The 22,735-nt window shown below is 41.9% G+C and overlaps 1 protein-coding gene across 3 annotated transcripts in view; it reads left to right on the top strand.

The window, feature by feature from the left end:
* pex5la (peroxisomal biogenesis factor 5-like a) overlaps positions 1-22,735 on the top strand; it is a 114,424-nt gene that overhangs the window by 83,803 nt on the left and 7,886 nt on the right. For 2 of the 3 annotated variants that reach the window (XM_026159991.2, XM_026159994.2), the window contains 6 exons: positions 517-546; positions 3,942-4,037; positions 15,987-16,103; positions 17,889-18,032; positions 19,771-19,841; positions 22,372-22,590. In XM_026159991.2, the coding sequence (XP_026015776.1) occupies positions 517-546; positions 3,942-4,037; positions 15,987-16,103; positions 17,889-18,032; positions 19,771-19,841; positions 22,372-22,590 (677 nt within the window). The remainder of the gene's footprint in view (positions 1-516; positions 547-3,941; positions 4,038-15,986; positions 16,104-17,888; positions 18,033-19,770; positions 19,842-22,371; positions 22,591-22,735) is intronic. The other variant, XM_080297269.1, reaches the window with a different exon arrangement.

Here is a 22,735-nt window from a genome sequence, read left to right as displayed (position 1 = left end):
TGGAGCAGACGCCAGGCAGGGAACACCCTGGAAACATCCAGGACAGGTTATCAGTTACCATTTCATGCTCCATATTGCACCTACAGTCAATTTAAAATCTCCAATAAAACTAACAGGGTGGAAGTCAGAGTACCCAGAGATGAGCCACATACGCACAGGGAGCTGGAGGAAACTGAGGAAATGTTCCCAAAAGAGGGAGTTCTGCAGGGATTATTTTAAAAAAGCACTAATCATCTTCAAAAATGTCTGTTTTTGTGACTCTGATAAAGATTAGTCCAGATGTTAGGAGTAATCAGTGCAGAAATCCTGGTCATTCCAAAGGGTTTACAAACTTTTTTACTGTATTGTTCTGATTGTTGCACTGTTATATACGTTTGAAGAACTGATGACTTAAGCTTTATTTACCAACTGCATGTTTATGTTGTGTTACAATGAAAGTTTGTATCTAATAAGACACCCTACTGTGTGTTGTTTACCCATCATTTTGTCCTAACACCTACAATTCTTCCATTTCAGCTCAACAGGCAGTATATTAGTGGAAGACATGTAAGCCTCCCTATGCATCCTTTCATATAACACTGAAAGACTTATACATTTGTACCAGTGAAACAGCATCACACCTTCTCAGAATATCTGGCTCTAAAGACCAAAAACAAGGTGACTGTACTGAGAGCAAAAAGTAAGATAAAGATCAAAGTTGGCTTGGGATGGATTCCTTTGTGGTGCTACTAGGTCCAAATGTCAAGCGCTTTCTGCCTTAGTTGGTGTCTCTGTGTAGGTCTGCATAGGGGTCTTGTTTTCAGACGCCATTATTAGATTAATAGCCTATGAATTATTCAGCAGCCTTACTCCAAACCCATTAGTGTTGAGCTCACCGAGCTAGCTAAGCCTATATCACCTTTTCAGCACACTGATAAATAATAGATTTGGGATTAAAGATAGCTGTCCGAGACGGGGGCCGGGGAGCTATTGGCAAACAAACACACCAAATTTGTTTTGCTCAGGAGTTACATTGTAGCTCGCTGACAGAGATACTGTAAAGAGTGGTTTTAGCTTCCCACACAGCAGGTACAACACGCACACAGAAAAAAAATGCATGCAAAGATGAGGCGGGTCCTGCATGAGATTTACATACACGAACTAACACAAGTGTATAACTCAACCTTCAAAGGAAAAATCCACCCTCGTTATTTTGTGGAGTTAAACATCAAGGAGGAGAAAGAATCGTCATTTTATATGTTTATAAACATGAAAAGAAATCTTTTTATGATGCAGTTACAGTGCATGCTCACTGTGAGCTCCAGCTTCACGCTTCAAGGTTTTATTGTTTCCTCAGTCCCTGCTTTTAAAGAGCTCATCCAACTGTAATTTGCCAGTAAGTCCTCATCCTATCAAGCCTTTAGTAAAAACATCATGTCTTAGAAATATAAGAAGGGCAACTGGAGGGCACATCCTCTGCCAAGACCAATGTCTGAAAGAAAGATTTCAACATTTAAAGGACTCTTGCTTGGCACACGCTCAGCCTCTGTGCTAGCCTTCATGAAATTAGCTTTTGTGGTTTTTGCATAATCTTGATAAAAACAGACAGAAAACAAATGGCCTCCACCTCAGTGCCTGTCCTGGCAATCCCATCTTACATTTTTCTTTATCATCACGAGCTCAATAGCTCTGCAGAGCAGTCTGGTGCTTACTTACTTCCACTGCTTTTACAGAAACATTTTGCATTTTAAATGCAGATTCTTGGGGTTTCCTCTGGGCAGCAAGAAAAAGAAAACACAGACAAACAACAGCTGGAAAAAAGCAAAACAATAAATACCAACAGGAAATAAGACACTGCTTGAAATTCAGGGCTCATTATTTTAAACCTGAATACGTATTTGTTTTTTTAGCTATGACTATGTCACCAATCGACAACCTCTGTGTGCATGACTGAGAAAAGTCTCATTAAAAACAATTCTGCAAAAGAAGAAACATTCCTCAACAGCGATGTGAGAGACTCATCGCCAGTTATTGCAGAGGCTTGATTGCTGTTCTTAGTTATCAGGTTTTCACACAGGGTTCCTATAAGTTTGGACACACCTTCTCATTTCATGGTTTTTCTTTATTTTTACTACTTTCTACAGTGTAGATACAAACTGAAGACTTAAAATCTATGAAGCAACATATATGGAATTACCCAGCAAAGACAAAAATGACAAATAACTCTAAACATGTCGTATATTTTAGAAAGCAGCCATCCTTTGCTTTGTTGACAGTGGGTTAGGGTTTGTTGGGGTTTTATTCAAAACTGAAGGCACACTGAACCAGCATGGCTACCACAGCATCCTGCAGCCACACACCATCCCATCATTTATTTTCCAACAGCACAATCACTCCACACTCACCTCCAGGCTGTGTGAAGGCTGTTTGACCAAGAAGGAGAGTGATGGAGGCCTGGCCTCCAGTCACCTGACCTAAACCCAATGGAGATGGTTTGGGATGAGATGGAGCGCAGAGTGAAGGCAAAAGGACAATCAAGTGCTCAGCATCTTTGGAAACGCCTTCAACACTGTTGGAAAACTATTTCAGGAGATGACCTCATGAAGCTCATGGAGAGAACGCCAAGAGTGTGCAAAGCAGTAATCAAAGCAAAGGCTGGCTAGAATCTAACATGTTTTGAGTTATTTCACACTTTTGTCTTCTACATAATTCGTCTGTGTTCATTCCTAGTTTTGATGCCTTCAGTGAGAATCTACAATGTAAACATGAAAATAAAGAAAAACCATTGAATGAGAAGTTAATAGTGTATACACTACCAGTCAGGTGGTGTATACACGATTAACTGATGGCCAAGGCAACGCCCAATCACATCATCAGGTTGCACTGTGTGAATTGTAACCATGTAATCTAAATTCCATCTTGTTATGAACTAAAAGTGAAAAGTGTGGAAAGAAGCCCAAAAAACAACCACCAAGGATTTGGAATAAAAGTTGTTAAAATGTTGTCTGGTATGAAACTACAGCTGGACTGGAGATCTCACAGCAGAATAGTAAATCTCGCCACATTTCTGATTTAAGCTGAAGACAGGAAACTGTGACAGAGCACTTTCGGGTGGATTTTTCCTTAAGCAATCCAAATACAGAATCCTGCATTTGTGGCAACTTTTTCTTTTTGGCACTGCATGCATTTTGCTCTTCATGAAGCACTTTCTTGCACCCATTCTGGGTGACATTAAGATGAATTTTGCATTATATCTTTCCAGATGGGAAATGTTACAGATAATAGCTGGCGGGACTGCAAGCACAGGGAGCAGTCTCTAATAGATTTCCTAGCCCTGCGATACATACAGCTATTGCTATGTCTAGTAAGCCTAATGCATTGTATACGAGTATCTCAGAATCATTTACTTCTCAAAATGAATGCATATGAAGTTGTGTAAACTATACCACACTCTGATAATGCAAAACTACTTGCGTGTAATTGGTTGGTTTCCATTTTCTCAGTACAGCAAAGCTTCATTATCCAAGTGTGTAAGTGGGAATCTATCAGCATATTCTGGTTTTACATTGCATGCACACAGGAGTGAGCCAGGCCGGAGGGTGAAATTGTGAGAGGCTGGATAAGTAGGATGTGGTTCAGATGAGGAGCAGGTCTGCGAGGCGAGGGCTGGGCGGGTGGGTGCTGACAGTAGTGATTCGGCTGGCCTTCCTAAGCATGTCAGAGGCTTTGTTGAGGCAGGGATATTTACTCATCCCTGAGAAAGCAGAGACGGCTGACCCTGCACACTCTCCCTGCCCGCCTGTCCTCCTATCTGCGCGTGTGTGTAATGCGATGTTCTATGTTTGAAGCGTGTGTGCGAACGTGATGGTTTGTCATGTGCAAGTGAGTGAAGGTAACGGAGCCTGTTTGCGCATAAATGTTTATATTACTATGAAATGTGTGCATGCATGTGTGTATGACAGGCTCGCTTAACGAAGGAGCAGCGGTGGGGGAGCGCGCTGCTGTCCAGACATCAGTCCCTGGAGGAGGAGTTTGAGCGGGCCAAGGCTGCTGTTGAGGTAAGCAGAGTTCTCTTTAGTACATCTGTCAGCAAAGAGGCTCATCCGCCGCTGACTTCTACTAAGACTTAACAGGAAGGTTGGATGTTCAGTTTCCATCAGCTAAACTGTTTCGTGCATGCACCCTTCCTGGCAAACACCCTCTTTTTCTGTGCGAGTTTCAGGAACGGGCACGAGTTAGAGAGACGGACAGCTTACTGGAATCCAGCCCTACTCATCGAAACAACATTCCTTATTCCAGCTTGAGCTTATCTTTGTAATTCACTAAGAAATGCAAAGAAAAAAACAAGCTGTGAAAAATCGTACTTATTAAACAGTGAATCCCAAGGAACTTAAACACTGTTCTTCTGTAGTTTAGCACGACCCCTGATCAGCTGGGTAAAAGTAATTTTCTCTGTTATCGACATGATAATACTCCTCCTGCTTTTTTAAGGGAAAATCTTTTGAGTTTAAAGAATTGCAATAAAGGTTCTGTGGGCATTAAGCCATGAGAACTGTCTTCAATATCACATTTCAACCATCATTGCCCATGTATTCAATTCAGTTCAATTCAATTTTATTTATACAGTGCCAAATCAAATAAGGGCGCTTTATATTGTACAGTAGATCGTACAATAATGGATTCAGAGAAAGCCCAACTATCATATGACCCCCTATGAGCAAGCACTTTGGCGACAGTGGGAAGGAAAAACTCCCTTTGAACAGGAAGAAACCTCCAGCAGAACCAGGCTCAGGGAGGGGCGGGGCCATCTGCTGTGATTGGTTGGGGTGAGAGAAGGAAGACAGGATAAAGACATGCTGTGGAAGAGAGACAGAGGTTAATAACAGATATGATTCAATGCATCATGGGAATCCCCGGCAGCCTACGTCTATTGCAGCATAACTAAGGGAGGATTCAGGGTCACCTGGTCCAGCCCTAACTATATGCTTTAGCAAAAAGGAAAGTTTGAAGCCTAATCTTGAAAGTAGAGATAGTGTCTGTGCCACAGTACGGCTGTGTGCAGGCAAAGGAAGGACCCAAACGCAAACTTGTAGAGACAAAGGTAAACTCAAAAAACACAGCTTTATTGCTGGTGTAGGGGGACAATACAAACAATACAAAGCTAAACTGGGAAACTGAAGCACAAGGCACCACAGGGAAAATCACACAGCTATGAGGGAGGACGCAACGCTGACAAAGAGAAACACGGGGCTTAAATACACAGAGCGATAACGAGGGGGAATGAGCCACAGGAGGAGAGCACAGCTGGGAGTAATAACGCAGGACAGACAAGGGAAGCAAAACTAGAAACATTAACATAGGACAGACTGTGAAAGTAAAACAGGAAACACACGGACTGAACTCAAAACATGAAAACTTAACAGCAACTGAGACAGAACATAGGGACCTGAAACATGGGACAGAAAGGCAAAGTAGACACAACATGAACATAACAACGCCCACAGGGAAAGATCAAAACAGAACACAGAAGCACAGGACCTCTTTCAAAATAAAATAGGAAACAATGAAACACTGACATGACTACATGAACTTGACAACATAAGAAACAGACATGAAACACATAAAGGATAAGGGAGACTTAACACAAGGGTTGAAAACACAAGGGGAATATAATAAATAAATGAACATAGAAAATTTAATGAGCTTAAACATACACTATAAACATCAAAATGAACTAAAACTCAAAACGCTGGGTCATAAGACCCAGGATCGTGACAGTCTGTCTCCTGAATCCAAACTGGAAGCTGGTTCCACAGAAGAGGGGCCTGAAAACTGAAGGCTCTGCCTCCCATTCTACTTTTAAATACTCTAGGAACAACAAGTAGGCCTGCAGAGCGAGAGCGAAGTGCTCTAATAGGGTGATATGGTACTACAAGGTCATTAAGATAAGATGGGGCCTGATTGTTTAAGACCTTGTATGTGAGGAGCAGGATTTTGAATTCTGGATTTAACAGGAAGCCAAAACAGGAGAAATATGCTCTCTCTTTCTAGTCCCTGTCAGGACTCTTGCTGCAGCATTTTGGATTAGCTGAAGGCTTTTCAGGGAGTTTTTAGGACTTCCTGATAATAATGAATTACAGTCGTCCAGCCTGGAAGTAATAAATGCATGAACTAGTTTTTCAGCGTCACTCTGAGACAGGATATTTCTAACTTTAGAGATGTTGCACAAATGGAAGAAAGCAGTCTTACATATTTGTTTAATATGTGCGTTGAAGGACATGTCCTGGTCAAAAATGACTCCAAGGTTCCTCACAGTGTTACTGGAGGCCAAGGTAATGCCATCCAGAGTAAGAATCTGGTTACATACCATATTTCTAAGCTTTTCAGGGCCGAGTACAATAACCTCAGTTTGATCTGAATTAAGAAGCAGAAAGTTAGCGGCCATCCAGGTCTTTATGTCTTTAAGACATTCCTGCAGTTTAACTCATTGGTGTGTGTTATCTGGCTTCATGGACAGATAGAGCTGGGTGTCATCTGCATAGCAGTGAAAATGTATGCTATGTCTTCTAATGATGCTGCCTAAGGGAAGCATGTATAATGTAAACAGAATTGGTCCTAGCACTGAACCCTGTGGAACTCCATAATTAACCTCAGTGTGTGAAGAGGACTCTCCATTTACATGCACAAACTGGAGTCTATTAGATAGATATGATACAAACCACTGCAGTGCAGTACTTGTAATACCTACAGCATGTTCTAATCGCTCTAATAGGATATTATGGTCAACAGTATCGAACGCTGCACTGAGGTCTAGCAGGACAAGCACAGAGATGAGTCCACTGTCAGAGGCCATAAGAAGATCATTTGTAACCTTCACTAAAGCTGTTTCTGTGCTGTGATGAGCTCTGAAACCTGACTGAAACTCTTCAAATAAACCTCTGCAGATGATCTGTTAGCTGTTTGACAACTACTCTTTCAAGGATGTTTGATATAAAGGAAGGTTGGAGATTGGCCTATAATTAGCTAAGACTGCTGGGTCTAGAGATGCTTTTTGAGTAAAGGTTTAACTACAGCCAGCTTGAAGGCCTGTGGTACATAGCCGATTATTAGAGATAGGTTGATCATATTTAAGATCGAAGCATTAATTAATGGCAGGACTTCTTTGAGCAGTTTTGTAGGAATGGGGTCTAAAAGACACGTTGATGGTTTGGAGGAAGTAATTATTGAAGTTAACTCAGAAAGATCAATTGGAGAAAAAGAGTCTAACTTAACATCAATGGTACTAAGAGTAGCTGTAGATAATATTACATCTGTGGGATGATTATTGGTAATTTTTTCTCTAATGATAAAAATGTTATTTGTGAAGAAGTTCATGAAGTCATTACTAGTTAACGTTAAAGGGATGGTTGGCTCAACAGAGCTCTGACTGTTTGTCAGCCTGGCTGCAGAGCTGAAGAGAAACCTGGGGTTGTTCTTATTTTCTTCAATCAGTGATGAATAGTAAGATGTTCACTCATGATGGCTCGTGCAATGTGAATTTCTACCTGAAGCCCCATGGAGCTGATTTCCATTTGATTTCTTCAGCTCTTTTTTAATCTCTTTGTGAAATGATCACTATTGTGCTTCCTACAACGTAATCGGCCTGTGGTGCCAACTGACACAACAGTGTGTGTAAAATCCACAGAGGAGAGTTCATGAGTGGGCTGACCGAGAAAAATATTCACGACTCTGAGCGAGCTTGCAAACGGACGGTAAACAAACCGGACATTTTGCCTGATGTCACAGGATAAGTTACAGTAATTAGAGACATTATTGGAGAGCGCACAGTCGAGTGAAAAAAGAATTTATGCATTTTTTAAATAAAACACGACACATTAAACTATGTCGTTATTTATTTAACAAAAGTGAAAGAAGCAGCGTGTAAAGCACAGCCGTATACTTCCAGTTCTGAGGTTGTATTTTTCAAATCAGCTAAGAAGAGACTAATTTTCTTGTCCTGTCGGGGTCACCGTGAAACATGAAACACTGCTTACTCGCTTCTGTTTTGTTCCTAAAGTACTGTTGTCACTTTTCAAATTCTTTGCCCACCAAGTTACTATTTGACCCAACGATTACACGAACAACAACAAAGATTTCCCTGTAAATGTTTGTTCTTTCACTTTTCAAACAGGTTTATTTTTTAAACGTTACAGCATAGTCACTAGGTACAAATAAACCAAAAACACTGACTTTCTAAACTGGACATAGGATAACAGACATAACCACGAAGGTTGTGTTTCTGTAATAAAGTCATTTTACCGCTCAGCAGACGTCTGAAAATGGGAGTAAGCCCTGCACTGCTGAAGGTTACAATAGACTGCTGCACACCGAGCTACGTGCAATGATCAATAAATAACAGAAGTGAGAGGAGCAGCAGCAGTAAGGGAGTAGAGCCGCCCGTTCGGGGGATCCCATCCCAAATTTGACGATGACGTAACATTTCATATTAGCGAAAAGCTGCATCCACCCAAACACCTGTACAGGTTCTGGTCGTCCGGTGGCAGATAAATGATGAGATTTAGAGATTCTCCTTCTGAGAACGGCGTATCGATTCGTAACAGTATCTCACAGCCTTGATCGAGAAGCCTGAGTGCTGGCCTTCATTTGATGCGAGCCGTCAGCCATTTTGGCTTCGCTTGCCAATGCCAAAGACCTTAATCGCATAATTTCAATTTAAGCAGCTGTGCATATGCATGCTCTTTCATACTTACAAAGACACGGCGGTAGAGACAGCACAGAGAGAACATTAAATCAGCACAGCGTCTTTCTTCCAATTCATTCAATTAGACGAAGCAGCCAAATGTAAGAAAATTAGGACCCGGGGAGGATTCGTGGAATTAGCCGTCTAAATAAGATTCATTTTACGAAGCTGGCACTTATGGGAACCTGTAAGCTTATGCCTTTAGTGCCTTTGCACATAAAATCTGTGGAAAAGGGAGGATAAAGTGGCAGCGGTTCAAGACTACTAACTATACAGGGGAGATATATTTAAAGTATGCACAGTGCATGTCACACGAGGACGCCGTAAATTACTTTGAGCTGATGACAATGTAATGCTTTCATTAAACAGAGAAGCCCTGAAATTGCTGCAGGCTAAATTGTGACTTTGGGAAACAGCGTTTTGGCTGAGGGGCATAGGAAAAGGTCCCACAGTGGTGATAAAAATGAGACGAAGGTGACTGCGCACCCTCCCGTTTGATTAAAACGCAGCGGCTTCAATTTTATCTGACAGAATATTAGTCTGAGGCAGTCTTGGTTTAAGTTGCCTTTGTTGCGGCAATGTAGTTGCCGACAAGTTAGAGATGCAGCCCTGCGATCAAAAGGTCAGCAGTTTTAATCCACAGTCCTCCTGGGGAAAATTAGGATGGGGAAAGTAAATGAGTAATGCCTCCACTACTCTCAACAATCTCCATCTCTGTGCCCTCCAGCAGTCCACAAAATTGCAAATGTTGGAGCTGTAAAATTTTCAGCGTGAGAATGAAGACGCACAAAGCATCTCCTAAAAAGTATAAATGTACCTGCATTGAAGAAAAATGATATTTATATATTTGATGAGTGGTGAATGCAGCATGAATGGAAACTTTCAAAATGTGGAGTGCAAAAAGTGAGCCTTTGTGCTTTGAAACAACACTTTGGGTCACTGAAAAATGAGCTGGTGAAAGTTCCTTCCAGTGTGAAGGTTTTCAGGAGCCCAGGTTCTGTGTTTACATGCAGACTTGTCATGTGTAAAAAACATTAGCATGGCCCTGTTTATTTGTAGGCTTCCTATATGTAGGCCAGTATTTGTACACATTCAGGGCTATATCGCCACATTAGACATGCTCTCAACAGCTATTTTTTAAAATTGAAAGCAGAAAAAAGTATTTGTAGCCTAACATGGAAACATAAGTGAAAAATAAAGAAAATCCATTAAATAAACTATAAGCTATAGTGCAGTATGTAAGATGCTGTCCCTTTATCTACTTTGATCCCACAAAAAGCTTCATTTGGCTGTTAATTAAACTTTCTATGTACTTTAATGAAATATGTATTTGATCCCCGATCAAGGGGGCGAGCTCTTGATGGCGAGCACAGAGGGAGCGAGGGAACACGAGGGAGCGACGGTGCAGATGTGATGGGCTGGGGAAACATGAACATAATGAAGCGAAACACAATGAGAGAAACAAGAACTCACACAATTAAATAAACACAGTTGGCAAGGACACAATAACCAAAAGCTAAACAGAATAAGCAACCGAGGCACTACAGAGTCAACCGTAGAATAACAAAGTAGACTAACATCATACAAAATGACAAAAACCATGAGAAAACTCAAAACACTGAAAACAAAAGACCCAGAACCGTGACAATAATGTGTTACCAAGTGGTGGCTGTGGTCCCAGTTATCTTCAAACTTGTGTAGTTTTGGGCTGATCCTCCACCTTCCTCATCATCATCCTTGTGTGGAGCTCCAGAACGAAGGCGACTGTTTTTTTATTGCTTCCATTTCTAGATGATCCCACCAACAGTTACGTCTCCCGATGGTCTTGTAGCCCACTCCAGCCTTGTGTGCTGTACATGCATAATGACTTCAGATCAAGTTGATTACCTGTAATCTGCATGAAACATGGGCTCACAGGCCTGGTATCACTGGCAGCCAGAATTCCAGCTGGATTCAATGGGATCAAGTGCTTATTTCACTCAGTGACATTCAAATCCATTTATAACTTTTATCTAATGCATTTTTTCTACATTTTAGATTGTTATTCTCTCTGTCACTATTAAAATAAAACTACCATAAAACATTGCAGCTGCGTATTTCGTCAGCAGCTATCAAATAATATACTGCAGTGTCTACTACAGTGAGGAAGAATACAATAAGGAAGTAGGTCCTGAAGGTCACATCTTCACTACTATAATAAAAGAAGCAAACTTTGTTGCTACTCCGGCTCAACCTAGAGTAAGGATCTTTCATTTCAGTTTGTTTGCAATCAGCCACAAACCTTTACATGAAAAAGCCCTCACTGAAGTAGATCTATGTGCTGTTATCAAAGACATCCATGCAGAAGGTCTGCCAAAATGCACTGGTAGCACTTTGTCCACAGCAGTGCATTTTACTCGTCTCTGAGTGACATTATCGGGACTCTAGCTTCCTATTTTTGTCTCGCTGACCAAGGACTTGGCCTACGCAGCACAGAAGTGGGTGGCTCATTAACATTAAAAGGCCAGGCCAGTCCTGCTCCGGAGATGAGAAGAGTCCTTTTTTCTGGAGTCTGCTGCTGTGTCACTGGTAAATAATGAGACTTTTTGTGATGCAGGCCGCCTGGGCAAAGTGGATAAGTAACCCTGTTCAAGTACTTGTTTTCTTCCAAAGACTGTGTTTCAAGGTAACAGTTCAAACTGACATCCTGTTAGGCCAGTTATCATCGCAAATTTCAACATCACAAGGAACAAAACAAAATAACATTCATTTATGGATTATTAGCATTTTTTCAGTTAGCGAAAAGCAGGAAATATTCACTTTAGTGTGATGAAGGTTGGTCTGATGGTTGCCAAAAGCTTTAAAGCCTGTGGGTCTCCATTCCCTCTGCACCTGGTGATAAAGTCGTTTGTATAAATGCAGACATGAGCGAGATCTGAACTCATCCATAAGACAAAGTTTCATGTTGCTGTTTGAATGCTAACTATGCTGGTTTACACACACAACTCCCGTGAGTGTGCATCTCTACCTTTATATTAAGTCTATAAGTCCACCTGTGTTTACAGTAACGATAATGCTCTATGCAAAAGGGCATTTCATAATCATTTATTATAAATAATTATGGCTCTGTTTTTCCTATCAGGCCTAAGATAAATATATTGCACCTTTCGTTTTTTAGCTGACTTATCGAGAATTTTCATTACAAATTACCTTCTCAGCCGCGTCCATTTATTTTCACTGCATTCATCACCTCAGCCCGTTTGAGTAGCACGCATTAATTGGACTCTAAAGGCAAAACATAAGTATAGTTTTTCCAAAAGTAGGCGACACAAACAGCGATGTGCAAGCTCTGTAGAGGCTGCTATGATTATTGCTGTTGTTAATAATGTATTCATGAAGTAACTAATGAAACCCCACCTCATTTACAAGCAGCGGCGACATGTTTGGTTGTGGGAAGCTCTCTGTCTCTTTCACGTAACACTTCATCAGAGCTGCTGAAATTAGAGTCGCAGCCGTGGCCTCACTCCAGTCGTACGCAGGATATAATTACCTTGCTGTGTCTTTGCCTTGTTCCTCATAATTAAACTGCCAATGCCAGCGTTGAAAACATCCGTCACAGCATTATGAAGAAATATGAATTTCTTGTCATTTCACAACATGCATGTGTATTTACTCGATTTTAATTCTCCGAGCAATTTACTGAGCGGTACCGCAAGCAGTTTACCGTCTACGACTTGGAAACATTGAGATGATGGGTAGGTAACAGGGCCAATGCAGGCCCTGCGATAAAAATAATGAAAAAACATTAAAGCCGTAGTATTTAAATTACCACAATGACTGCAGCCTGCCATAAAAATCTATTATAAGAACATGAAGATGAACACTGTCGGAAGCCAGGAGGAAATGATGCTGTGCAGGGAATCAGGATTCGGGACTAACAACTGGAAGTATGGATCATATGAGCGCAATATTGTGGATTTTTAATTTATTTTAAGTAAATGGTAGTTTCTTAATCTTATACTGATTTTAGGGGTAAAAACTGTATTTTAGCATTTTATTATTAGTATTAAGGAAGAGGGTCGGAGTCATTGTTAACCTTCAGCAGTGTATTTTTACACACTTTGTAACTGCAGATAGCACTGATAGTGGTGTAAACAAGCGAGCTGCTGGGCATCTTTTCTCCGTTATGTTCTGTAACACAGGAAACATCCTGACACCAAGATGAATAATACAAGCCTGTAATAACAGCCAATCATTAAGCCAGTCAGACTCAGCCGATGTGAATGCAAGACTAACGTGTGCTGGTTACTTTCAGCAAGACATTTTAAGGACTTCCTGCTATGATACTTGCAGTTCTCACACTGGATCACGCTGGTCACACTTTGTATATCAGTTCGATTTATTGCATAAATGCTTGCTTAAACTTAGAGTACAATGTGTGAAGGAGAGATGAGAAACACCTTATTATTTACATGTGGAGTTCAGATTTGGGCCCAGACTGTCAAGTCAGGGCTGTGTGCAGGCAGGAGTGGTGGTAAGGAGGACCCAAAGTGCAGACGCTCAGAGGCAAGAGCGTACTTCAAAACAGCTTTAATGCTAAACTCAAAAAGTACCAAAACTGAGAATCCAAAATAAACACGACCAGGACGGAAGAAAACACAGGCATCCTAACACAGAGAGATTTATTAGCTCAGCTGTTTAACCCTCTCGAGGCGGGCGTCGCCGATTTGCAACAGTTAAAAACTAACAACCTGATTACCCCACATACATATTTTATGAGTTTGCTGTACTCAGAAGTACCACTGCAGGACTTGGTTGTGCATTAGCAACAAAAAGTTTAATTTGAGCCTGAGAGGGTTAATAGAGGGTGTACTGCAGTATTTAAGAGGGACCAGAGAAAAAAGGTACTTGGTGTTGTAGGGATTTGGTGGTTTCAGCCCAGATGATACTCTTCTGTTGCACCACACACACCAGCAAAAACAAAAATGCTAAACAAAATAATGTGGTGCAGCGACACAGGGCTATGACACAAACTCACATGTTTCTAAATGTAAACAGCTACTCGACCTCCAAATTTCTGCTTCAAACACCGACTCTCTGATGCCATGCTTCCTGATGGAGCCGACAGCGAAGGCTCCCCTCGATGCAATTTGTGTGCAAGTCAGCAGTCTGCAATTACCTGCCATCTTTCACCACGAGGGGCCGCACCGTGGCCTTGATGTCAGTCAAAAGGATCATTTCATGTGGAGATCTGAGACCTTTGACACAAACACATGTGTCCTTATAGCAGGTCTCTCTGACCCTGCTTGCTTCTACAGTGTCTCACACACGCATGTACTGTGTGCGACGCTGTCATGTTGTCATGATGACTATAAAGGACTGAATAAGTCAGAGGAAGCTGCTCTGCTCTGTTTGGCTTCCTGTTCTTTGCTCTGCTTCTGACAGGAAGGCGGTCACAAATCATGAAATAAACCAGCTGGAAAGAAAAAAGTGGCCATGCAGAGTATTCGCGTTTTGCATGAAAGGCAGTCATGTCATTAAGTAAATCTGTAGCGACAGGCATGTACGTGAAGAGAAATGGGACCGCACACCAAAAACTGCCCCATCATGTTTACTGTGTACATAAATAGGACAGGAACTTGCAAGCCGTATGGCTGCACACCACACAACTGTGCATCCAAAACTTACATTCCCAAATTCCCAGTTATTTCCAGACAGGACTTACAACATCCTGCTGATATCCCAGCTGCACATGAGACTTACCACACAAATGGTGTGAGAAATAACACAACACTGCAAACTGTTACACCCCGTTTAGCGACACTGCAGTCAATTTACCTGTGACACGCACTGCAAACAATTCGGGTCTCAGTACAGCTGGGAAGCAGCGCTATGCATGACCTGTAATCTGGAATATAAAGGGAAGTGGCACAATCAAATAAACAAAAAACAAAGAAGGAGGTTAGTCCGCCCTTACACAACTCACTCACAATCAATACCCGCCTTCACGGCTGGACGAACTAACCAAAACAAAATTCCAAATCAATCAAAAGAACGAACAAAAAAGGACAGCAGAGACAGCACAGCTGAACAACACAAACAACATTATGGAATAAAATATTACCCAATAAAATATCAATTTTGTGAAACCATTCAAAGTCAAAGCTAAAACACACACTCAATATACCTACAATATTGATCCGTCTCCCTGCGCGCAGTCGATCGAGGGCTTGATCAATTCTTCTATTAAAACTCGTGGTCACACTACAAAAGTCCAGCGACACGCATTAAAAACGGGCACCTACAATAACAAATTATCCAAACAAAATGGCAAAAGTCTCTTACCGACAGTATGCCCACTCGCACCCGAGTGAATTAATCACTCTTCTGTTTTTTCCACAGAAGAGTGCTGACCTCACCCCACACACCCACTACCTTTTCATAGCTCTTCAGCCAATCACCTGGCAGAGAGCAACAAACTGCCAGGTGACACGTGTTACAATCGGTTTTCTTAAAGCCTCTTTGAAGTGTTTATAGGTCTGCTACCATAATAAATAAACACAATTCAACAGTTTCCTTATCATTAGTAGTCTTGCCGTTAATTACATTACAGTAAGCTGTCGTATTCAAGGGTTATTGCAAAACAACACAAACTCTGGTTGATTAAACTAATTGATGGCAAACAAACATGTATTTAAAAGGTTCCCAGTACAGGCTTTGATTTCCTGTCAGAAGAAATGTTAGAAAATGCTCCAGGAAGCAAACTCCCACATTACACTGATAGCCTTCGGTCTGCTGATTGAAGGGTGCAAATATCATCCTGATAGAGTTCCTTAAGTCCAACTCTGTCAAGGAAAGGTGAACATTTTGTGTGTTTCTGATCGTCTTAGAAAGAACAGACCAAGCTTAAAATATGCAAATTATTGAACGGCAGAAACAGTACTTCAGGTTTAGCTGCTGTTTTGAAGAATTAACCGATTCTGTTGAAAGAAGGTGCCAGCCGCGTGTTTCATTCTGGTCGGGTCTTCATCCATTTCCTGCAGCTGCATTTCCAGCATAAAGCATTTTTCCTCTAAACTCTGCCTTGACATGCAGATGTGATGAGTCATCAGGAGTGTGAGGTCTGTACATTACAGCACGGAAATAGGCAGACGTGACATTTCCAACAGTAGGGTGATTGCAAATTGCAAGAGCTAACTATTCACTCATTTCCCCCCCTGTCACCTTCCACTCCTTCCTTCCTGTTTTCTTGAACTGTGTCCTCTCTCTCTCTCTCTGATGTGTGCAGTCAGATACCGAGTTCTGGGATAAGATGCAGGCAGAGTGGGAAGAGCTGGCTCGGCGAAACTGGCTGACGGAAAACGAGCAGGCACAGATTCCCTCCACTGTGTCTCCGTACGAGAAGGTCACTATCATTAAAATGTTACTCTCAGCGCGCACGCAGATTCGTCCTGATGACAGTGATGCAGGAATATGCAGAACTGCGTGTGCGCCTAGAGTGAAAGTGTGCAGTATGTTTACATCTGACATCTATAAAAACCTGAAACCAAATATAGTTTTATCAGCCTTTGTAGATCAACATTTAAAATATCTGAGCTATTTATTGTCTTCCACGTTGATTTAGTGTCCAATTCTGTATTTATCCATGTGTGACTGTCAGAATTTATGCAGCCATAAAATGAACCTGTGCTAATATTCTCACAATGCGCATGAGGGAAGATTTATGATTAGTAAGTGGCCTTGAAGTCTCAAAGTGATGAATGAGTGAGCAACGGAGGGATTTTAGGAACAGGCGTGATTAATGGAGGCTTGTCACCCTGAGGTTAACGGTCAACTATCAGAGACTTTAAGGTTACTGTAATGCACCGAGCTTTGTGGATCCAGAACTTTTATATATGTGAATGGGTTTTAAAAATGAGGAATGACATGTAAACTAGTGTTAAACGACTCCGTGTTGAATGTGAAGCCTTTGGTCTCAGTCACACATACCTGGTAAGCACTGGTATCCATGCAAAGATGAGTATTCCTCTAGTGGTTGCCAGTAGTTACTGGAGGTCGCTTGCCGTCGCTGTGAAACTGATTCTTAAAGACCAGCCAGTGATGCCATCACTACCAGTTACTATACTGTCGCTTAGCATTAGCTGATAACAGTGGTCACCTCCAGTTTGTGTGGAAGATACCTAATTGTCTGCAAGCACTGGCTAACTACTGGCTAAGTGATTGTGAACCTGTGACGTGTAACCTGTCAAACTTTCAAGTTTCACTAGCTAGGAGGCCAATTAGGGAGTCTATGCAGACAAGTGGCTTCTTCCATGTAAGCTCCAGGCGACCGTGGCAACCTGCTAGTGACCAAAGAATTTAAATAGAAGTTTCCAGCAACATAGCCAACACCCATTAGCCAGGTTGTTGGGGAATATGGATTTTTTTTCACCTAGAGTCAGCTGCCGGGTGAATGCTGTGCCACAAAGGGATGAGGTGGTCTCTAGGTCTGTTTGACCGATTCCCTATTGTGTATGAGAAGAGTGACAATATGAAAACCCAAGAGTGAAACAGCGAGTAAAGCTAAAGCTGCTTATTTTATTGAAAGCAGCACAGATAATTAAAGTCTAAGAGTCTAAAAATATGCCATTCTGAAGAAGAAACATACAAAAAAAAAAGTAATAATTTAGTTGTATTTATCTTTCTGGTTCACGCCAGACTGATCAACACTACTTGTTAATGTGTTGTGATGCAATGTAACAACGCCTGCACACTGACCTGCATGTTTACCGCATCACAATGACGTTTTCCCGAGTTTCAGAGGACATGAGCACATGTCTGAGCATCACCCACCAGCTGACCTTCTTATGCCAGGAAATCATGTGAGATCAGACTTGTGGGCTTTCTGTATTGATCCCAGCGTAGCGCTCGTTCTTAAGGAAAAATCTGTTTCAAAGTCATCGTGCTCAAAAGCACGCAACACACCAGGGTAATCACAGTTTGAAAATGCAAAGTTTAACATTTAAAGAGAGCAGACAAACCCTGGGGAGCTCAGTCCAGGTTTGATGTGAAGGAGAAAAGATCAATTCCTGCTCCTGCAGTTTTGCTTAAATATACAACTGCACAGGACACTTGGTTTGCAATGGAATAATAGAAGAGTGAAACTGACGTTGCCACTGTGCTTGTTTTTATCTTTTCTTCTTGCTGATAGGGTTACTACTTCCACACAGATAATCCTTATAAGGACTTGCCTAATGCATTCGAAGAGGGACTGAAGAAATCCCGAGAGGGAGACTTGCCAAACGCTGTGCTTTTGCTTGAAGCAGCTGTCCTACAGGACCCTCACGATTCAGAGGTGAATTCTGCTAATTTACACATGCACAGAGCTGTCAACACACACTGTTTACCCAGTCAAGTCAGTAGCAGAGCTATTCATATTTACAGACATTTGTACACTTTTAGAGTACAAATGGCCGATAAAACTGCAGCCTTACGCCGGCTAACTGGACTGGATCACTGAGGCTTTCATTGCAAAGCTATGGCTAAATCCTCCCCTGCTACAGAGGAAGAATGCCTCACTGACCAGCTGATTTGGTAGGCAGCACCCACAGGCTCAATGCTGATTGCCTGTAGAGGTCAGGGGATTTTTTCCCTTTTAAAAATAGTTGTTTACTGTAGCAAAAAAATACTCAACTTGCACTTGATGAGAATTTCCATTTGCCCAGTGAGATGAACAATAGCTCATTCTCCTTTTTGTATTCCTCCCATTTCAATGGAGTGACCTCTTTGCGAGCTGAAAGAGCAAAGCCTTCATTCAAAGTACTTCGGAATCCCCTGGAATATACAGAAATGTGCCAGTTATTCCGAGGAGAGGATTATCCCACGGTATATGGAACTAATACGATTCCAAATTTCCTTGTAGGGCACGTAGCGGCTTATTGGCCGACTGCGAAGACCTCTGAATCATTCAGAAATCATTTGGCGCCTGGTTTCAAAGAGCTGAACAAAAAAAGCATGTAGAGAGATTAGAACAGGTTATTAAATGTGCCCTTACGCACACATCATACAGTGGGACTAATCTCATAATCTGGATTGGATTTCAGGTTCGTTATATCATTGTCTGGCCTCTTGTGTTGATGAAGGCCCTAATTCAAGTCAGTGTCGTCCCTCTAACACATAAACATATTCCAATTAAAGAGGACAGCAAGTCATTTAAAGCTGTGGGATAATGATCTGCTCAGCTGAGCAGCAGAAGGGGATGATAATCAGCTGCTTTGGGCAACGATGAGACAACCCCCAAAACAGGAATGCTTTTTTTCCTTCTTGTTTTCACTAGTTTTGCATTTGGCTAGGGTCAGTGTTACTACTGGTAGCATGAGGTAATACCTGGACCCTACAGAGGTTGGTAGTAACTCCTCCAGGAAGGCTCATCAGTACGTACCATTGCAAGGAGGTTATCTGTGTCTACCAGCACAGCCTCGAGAGAATGGGGGAGATTGGGGTGTGCCAAGTTACACAGGAAATGGGCAGAAAATGAGGGGCAAGAGGACTTCTGGAGAGATGAATCCAAATTTGAAATATTTGGTTCAAAGTGTTGACAGTATGTATGGAGGAGCAGCCCTGAGTGTCTACAGCCAACTTTTAAACACGGTGGAGGCACAATCGTGGATGCAGTTACCTTCACATTTTGATCCACTGTATATCATCTATAAAGCATCTGATTGGCAGGGGCTTCATGTTTCAGCATGACAGCGATGCCAAACACGATGCCAAACAATGCAGTAAATGCATACCTGGATAGGTCCCATCGTGGTTACACACAAAAGAAACTATATTTATTATTAAATTATGCTCTTTTTCAGTTTTACTACATAATATCTGATGGTGCCTGAGGACAATAGTCCAAATAAAACACTGTCAGTCTTAATCATCACTGCATATACCCCAGTTGTACTTCCTTAAAATTAGCTGGAGCTATGGATGTCTTAACTCACAGTAGCCAGACAACAGCCGTGGCAGCATAGGCTGTACACTGTTTCCACCGTGTGTTTTTTACTCTTTGTTCTTTACCTGTTTGTATTGTTTTGATGCAGGCCTGGCAAGTCCTGGGGACCACCCAGGCTGAAAATGAGAACGAGCAGGCAGCGATTGTCTCCCTCCAGAGGTAATGACAAACAACTGCATTCAGTTCCCATTTAAAATCAAAAAACGCTCGCAGACATTGGAGTCAGTCAGCTGTTGCTGCTTGGGAACACCATATGTTTGCACAAGTGGGACACTGTGGAAATATCATGTGAAAAGATGAAGCCCAGCACGTGAAATTTGCCTGCGAGGTTTCACTGAACTGTTTAACAGCAGTAGGTTCAGCGAGAACAAAACCAAGTCATAACTATATGCCGATGTTAAAACAGTATTATAAGAAGAACACCATCACAGTTTTGTTCAGTTATCCTTAGATGGAGATGGGAAGAGCAGGCTCTGGGAGTTTTATTCTTAAAACAGAGACACCCCACATGGATGGTGATAGCACAGAGCACGTTTATGAGCAGAAGCCTCAATGGGAGGTGGCCCACTTTCATTCAAACTGGTGAAGCCGGAAATGACACCTTTCTGGGAATGTGAGTGCTGACAACAGAAAACACAAGAGATTCAGCAGAAAGTGTTCTTCCTTCAGATATGGTCCATTTTTCAGAAGAAAGAAACAAGACTAGGAAAATGTGATCGCTGTTAGACGTGGATTACAAACGGTGTCCGCTGTCATGCAGAATATCTTAGTTGGCCTGAGATTCCTGCGGTCCAGCAGAGTCCTACACGCTCCTTCTGTGGTTTGAATGTCTGTGTTATGTAATGGCTCCATCTGCGAAGGCTCTTTTTGTATGAAGTGAGATTAAATGTTTTTAGCTTGTGGTTACAGTGGCATCGTTTCAGATTCACAACACTGCTGTATTCTCTTTTTTATCTGTTTGTTGAATAATGTCATATGCTTAACTTTGTTTTGCCATGTTTATGCTTTAATTCAGAAAATGTCTTCTTTGATACAAAGGCTACACCTACAGTACTGCTATTTGAAATAAAGCAATTAAGATGTGATCGAAGGGCAGACTTTAAGCTATGACTCGAAAACCGTATCACATTAACTGTTTTTTTATGCAAAGTCCATTTTCAGACAGGTGACTGAAAGGTGGGTTTTTGACGAGGTGAGACCCGTTCCCTTGTTATTCGATGACAAATTAAGCAGATGAAAGATCTGATTCCAATTGTTTACCTTCTGTTTAGTAGCTGTTTGCTGGAAACTGCCAAAAAGATGAGACGTTATATGTAAAGTTCATCATTAGGCTGGAAAACAAAATAAACATAGAAAGGCCAGTTCATGCCTTACTCTAAGAAAATCACAGAGGGCCTGGAAGAGCACAAAGTAGAGCAGAATTGTTGATGCAAATGATGCAAAGAGAAAAGCACGCCAAACCAGAGAAATGAAGCAAACCACATCGTCCGTCAAACACAGTGGAGGCTGTGCTATGGCACGGGCATGTGTGGGTCACAACTGTTTATTGATGGTGTGACTGCTGATAGAGGTAACAGGATGCACTGTGAAGTGTACAAGGCTATACCCTCTGCTAAATGGTGCTAAACTGATCAGAAAGGATTTCACAGTGCACACCAATAATAAGAAGCATACTGCACATAGCAAGGCAAACATGGCCGACTCAGTCACCGGCTTTCAACCAACAGATCGTGCTCTTTAGTTACTGAAGAGAAAGCTGGATACAGAGAGATCCCAAAAAGTAACAACAGTAGGAGGCTGAAGGCCTGGCAGATCATCTCAAGGGCGGAAACACAGCATTTGGTGATGTCCATGAACAGTTGTCGAGGTACAGGCCGTCAAAATCTGCAAATTGTGTCTGACGGTCTAATTATTTTTAAGCCTATAAAAATGGGGGACTAAGTATAAAGATGTCTATAATTCCTAAACAGTTTCGTATTTTTGTTAAACGCCTTGAAGTCAAGTCTGCACTTTGATCACACCTTAATTGTTCGATTAAAATCCACTATGTACGGAGGCAAACAATGCAACACTGTGTGAGTATTTATGGGCCTAACTTTATATGCAGTGAACGTCAGTGTCCTGAACCAGGGTTTACGTCATTTGCAGTGGGACTGAAATAATTTGGTTTGTGCGAGATTAGGATGGTTTTAAGGAAGCTGGCACATCAACTGTAGCAAATCTGGCTAAAAAATTATCTTGTTGAAAGCTAAATCTCGTTTTGGCCTCCCCTTTAGTCTTTCAACTAATCCAAGTCGTTCATCCAACACTGTTCTGTTCTTCTTCCCTTTTCAATTATGAAGTGCCAGCACAGTGGCAAGCGTCCACGTGATATAACCGGTGATATAACTTCAGCAATTACTACAAACATACTTTCCGTCTCTGGAACAACCACCCATGCCGTTTTGCCTAAGTGCAAAGCTAATTCAAATCATCAGCTGTGGGTAGCATGCAAACACGACTCTCTGCAGCAGAGACGGAGCAGGAGAAGTGTTGCTCGTTCGCTCTGGCCCAGAAATCATTAGCCTTGGCCTGATGTTCCTCTGCTTTGGCCTGTCCCAATTAATGCTTGTCAAATCTAGATTTCTCTTTGAAGTGAACACCTTACTTGATTTCTCTTCTCCCGTGAACGAATCGTGTCTCCATCCAGGTGTTTGGAGCTCCACCCAAACAACCTTATAGCCCTCTTGGCTCTGGCAGTGAGCCTGACCAACACTGGTATGCGCCATGATGCCTGTGAGGCCCTCCTCCGCTGGCTGAGACACAATCCCAAGTACAAGCATCTTGTCAAAGGCAAGACTCATCTAACGGGATCTCCAAACTCCCAGCGCAGGATGTCTCATGCTCCCAACCTGGGCAGACATGAAAGGTAGAGTATTTAAACTCTTTAGACCTAATTAAAAGGATCACTACAGCATAAGAAAACCTGCAGTCTCTTGTTTGCCACTTTATTAAAGATGGACGGATGTCTCGTATGTTGGCTTTGTACACATATCAGAGGCTGCAGCAAGTCA

This window comes from Astatotilapia calliptera, chromosome 23, assembly GCF_964374335.1.
Source record: "Astatotilapia calliptera chromosome 23, fAstCal68.1, whole genome shotgun sequence".
Classification (NCBI taxonomy): Eukaryota; Metazoa; Chordata; class Actinopteri; order Cichliformes; family Cichlidae; genus Astatotilapia; species Astatotilapia calliptera.
Note: the sequence above shows the minus strand (reverse complement) of the source record. Positions and strands in the feature narration are given on the sequence as shown.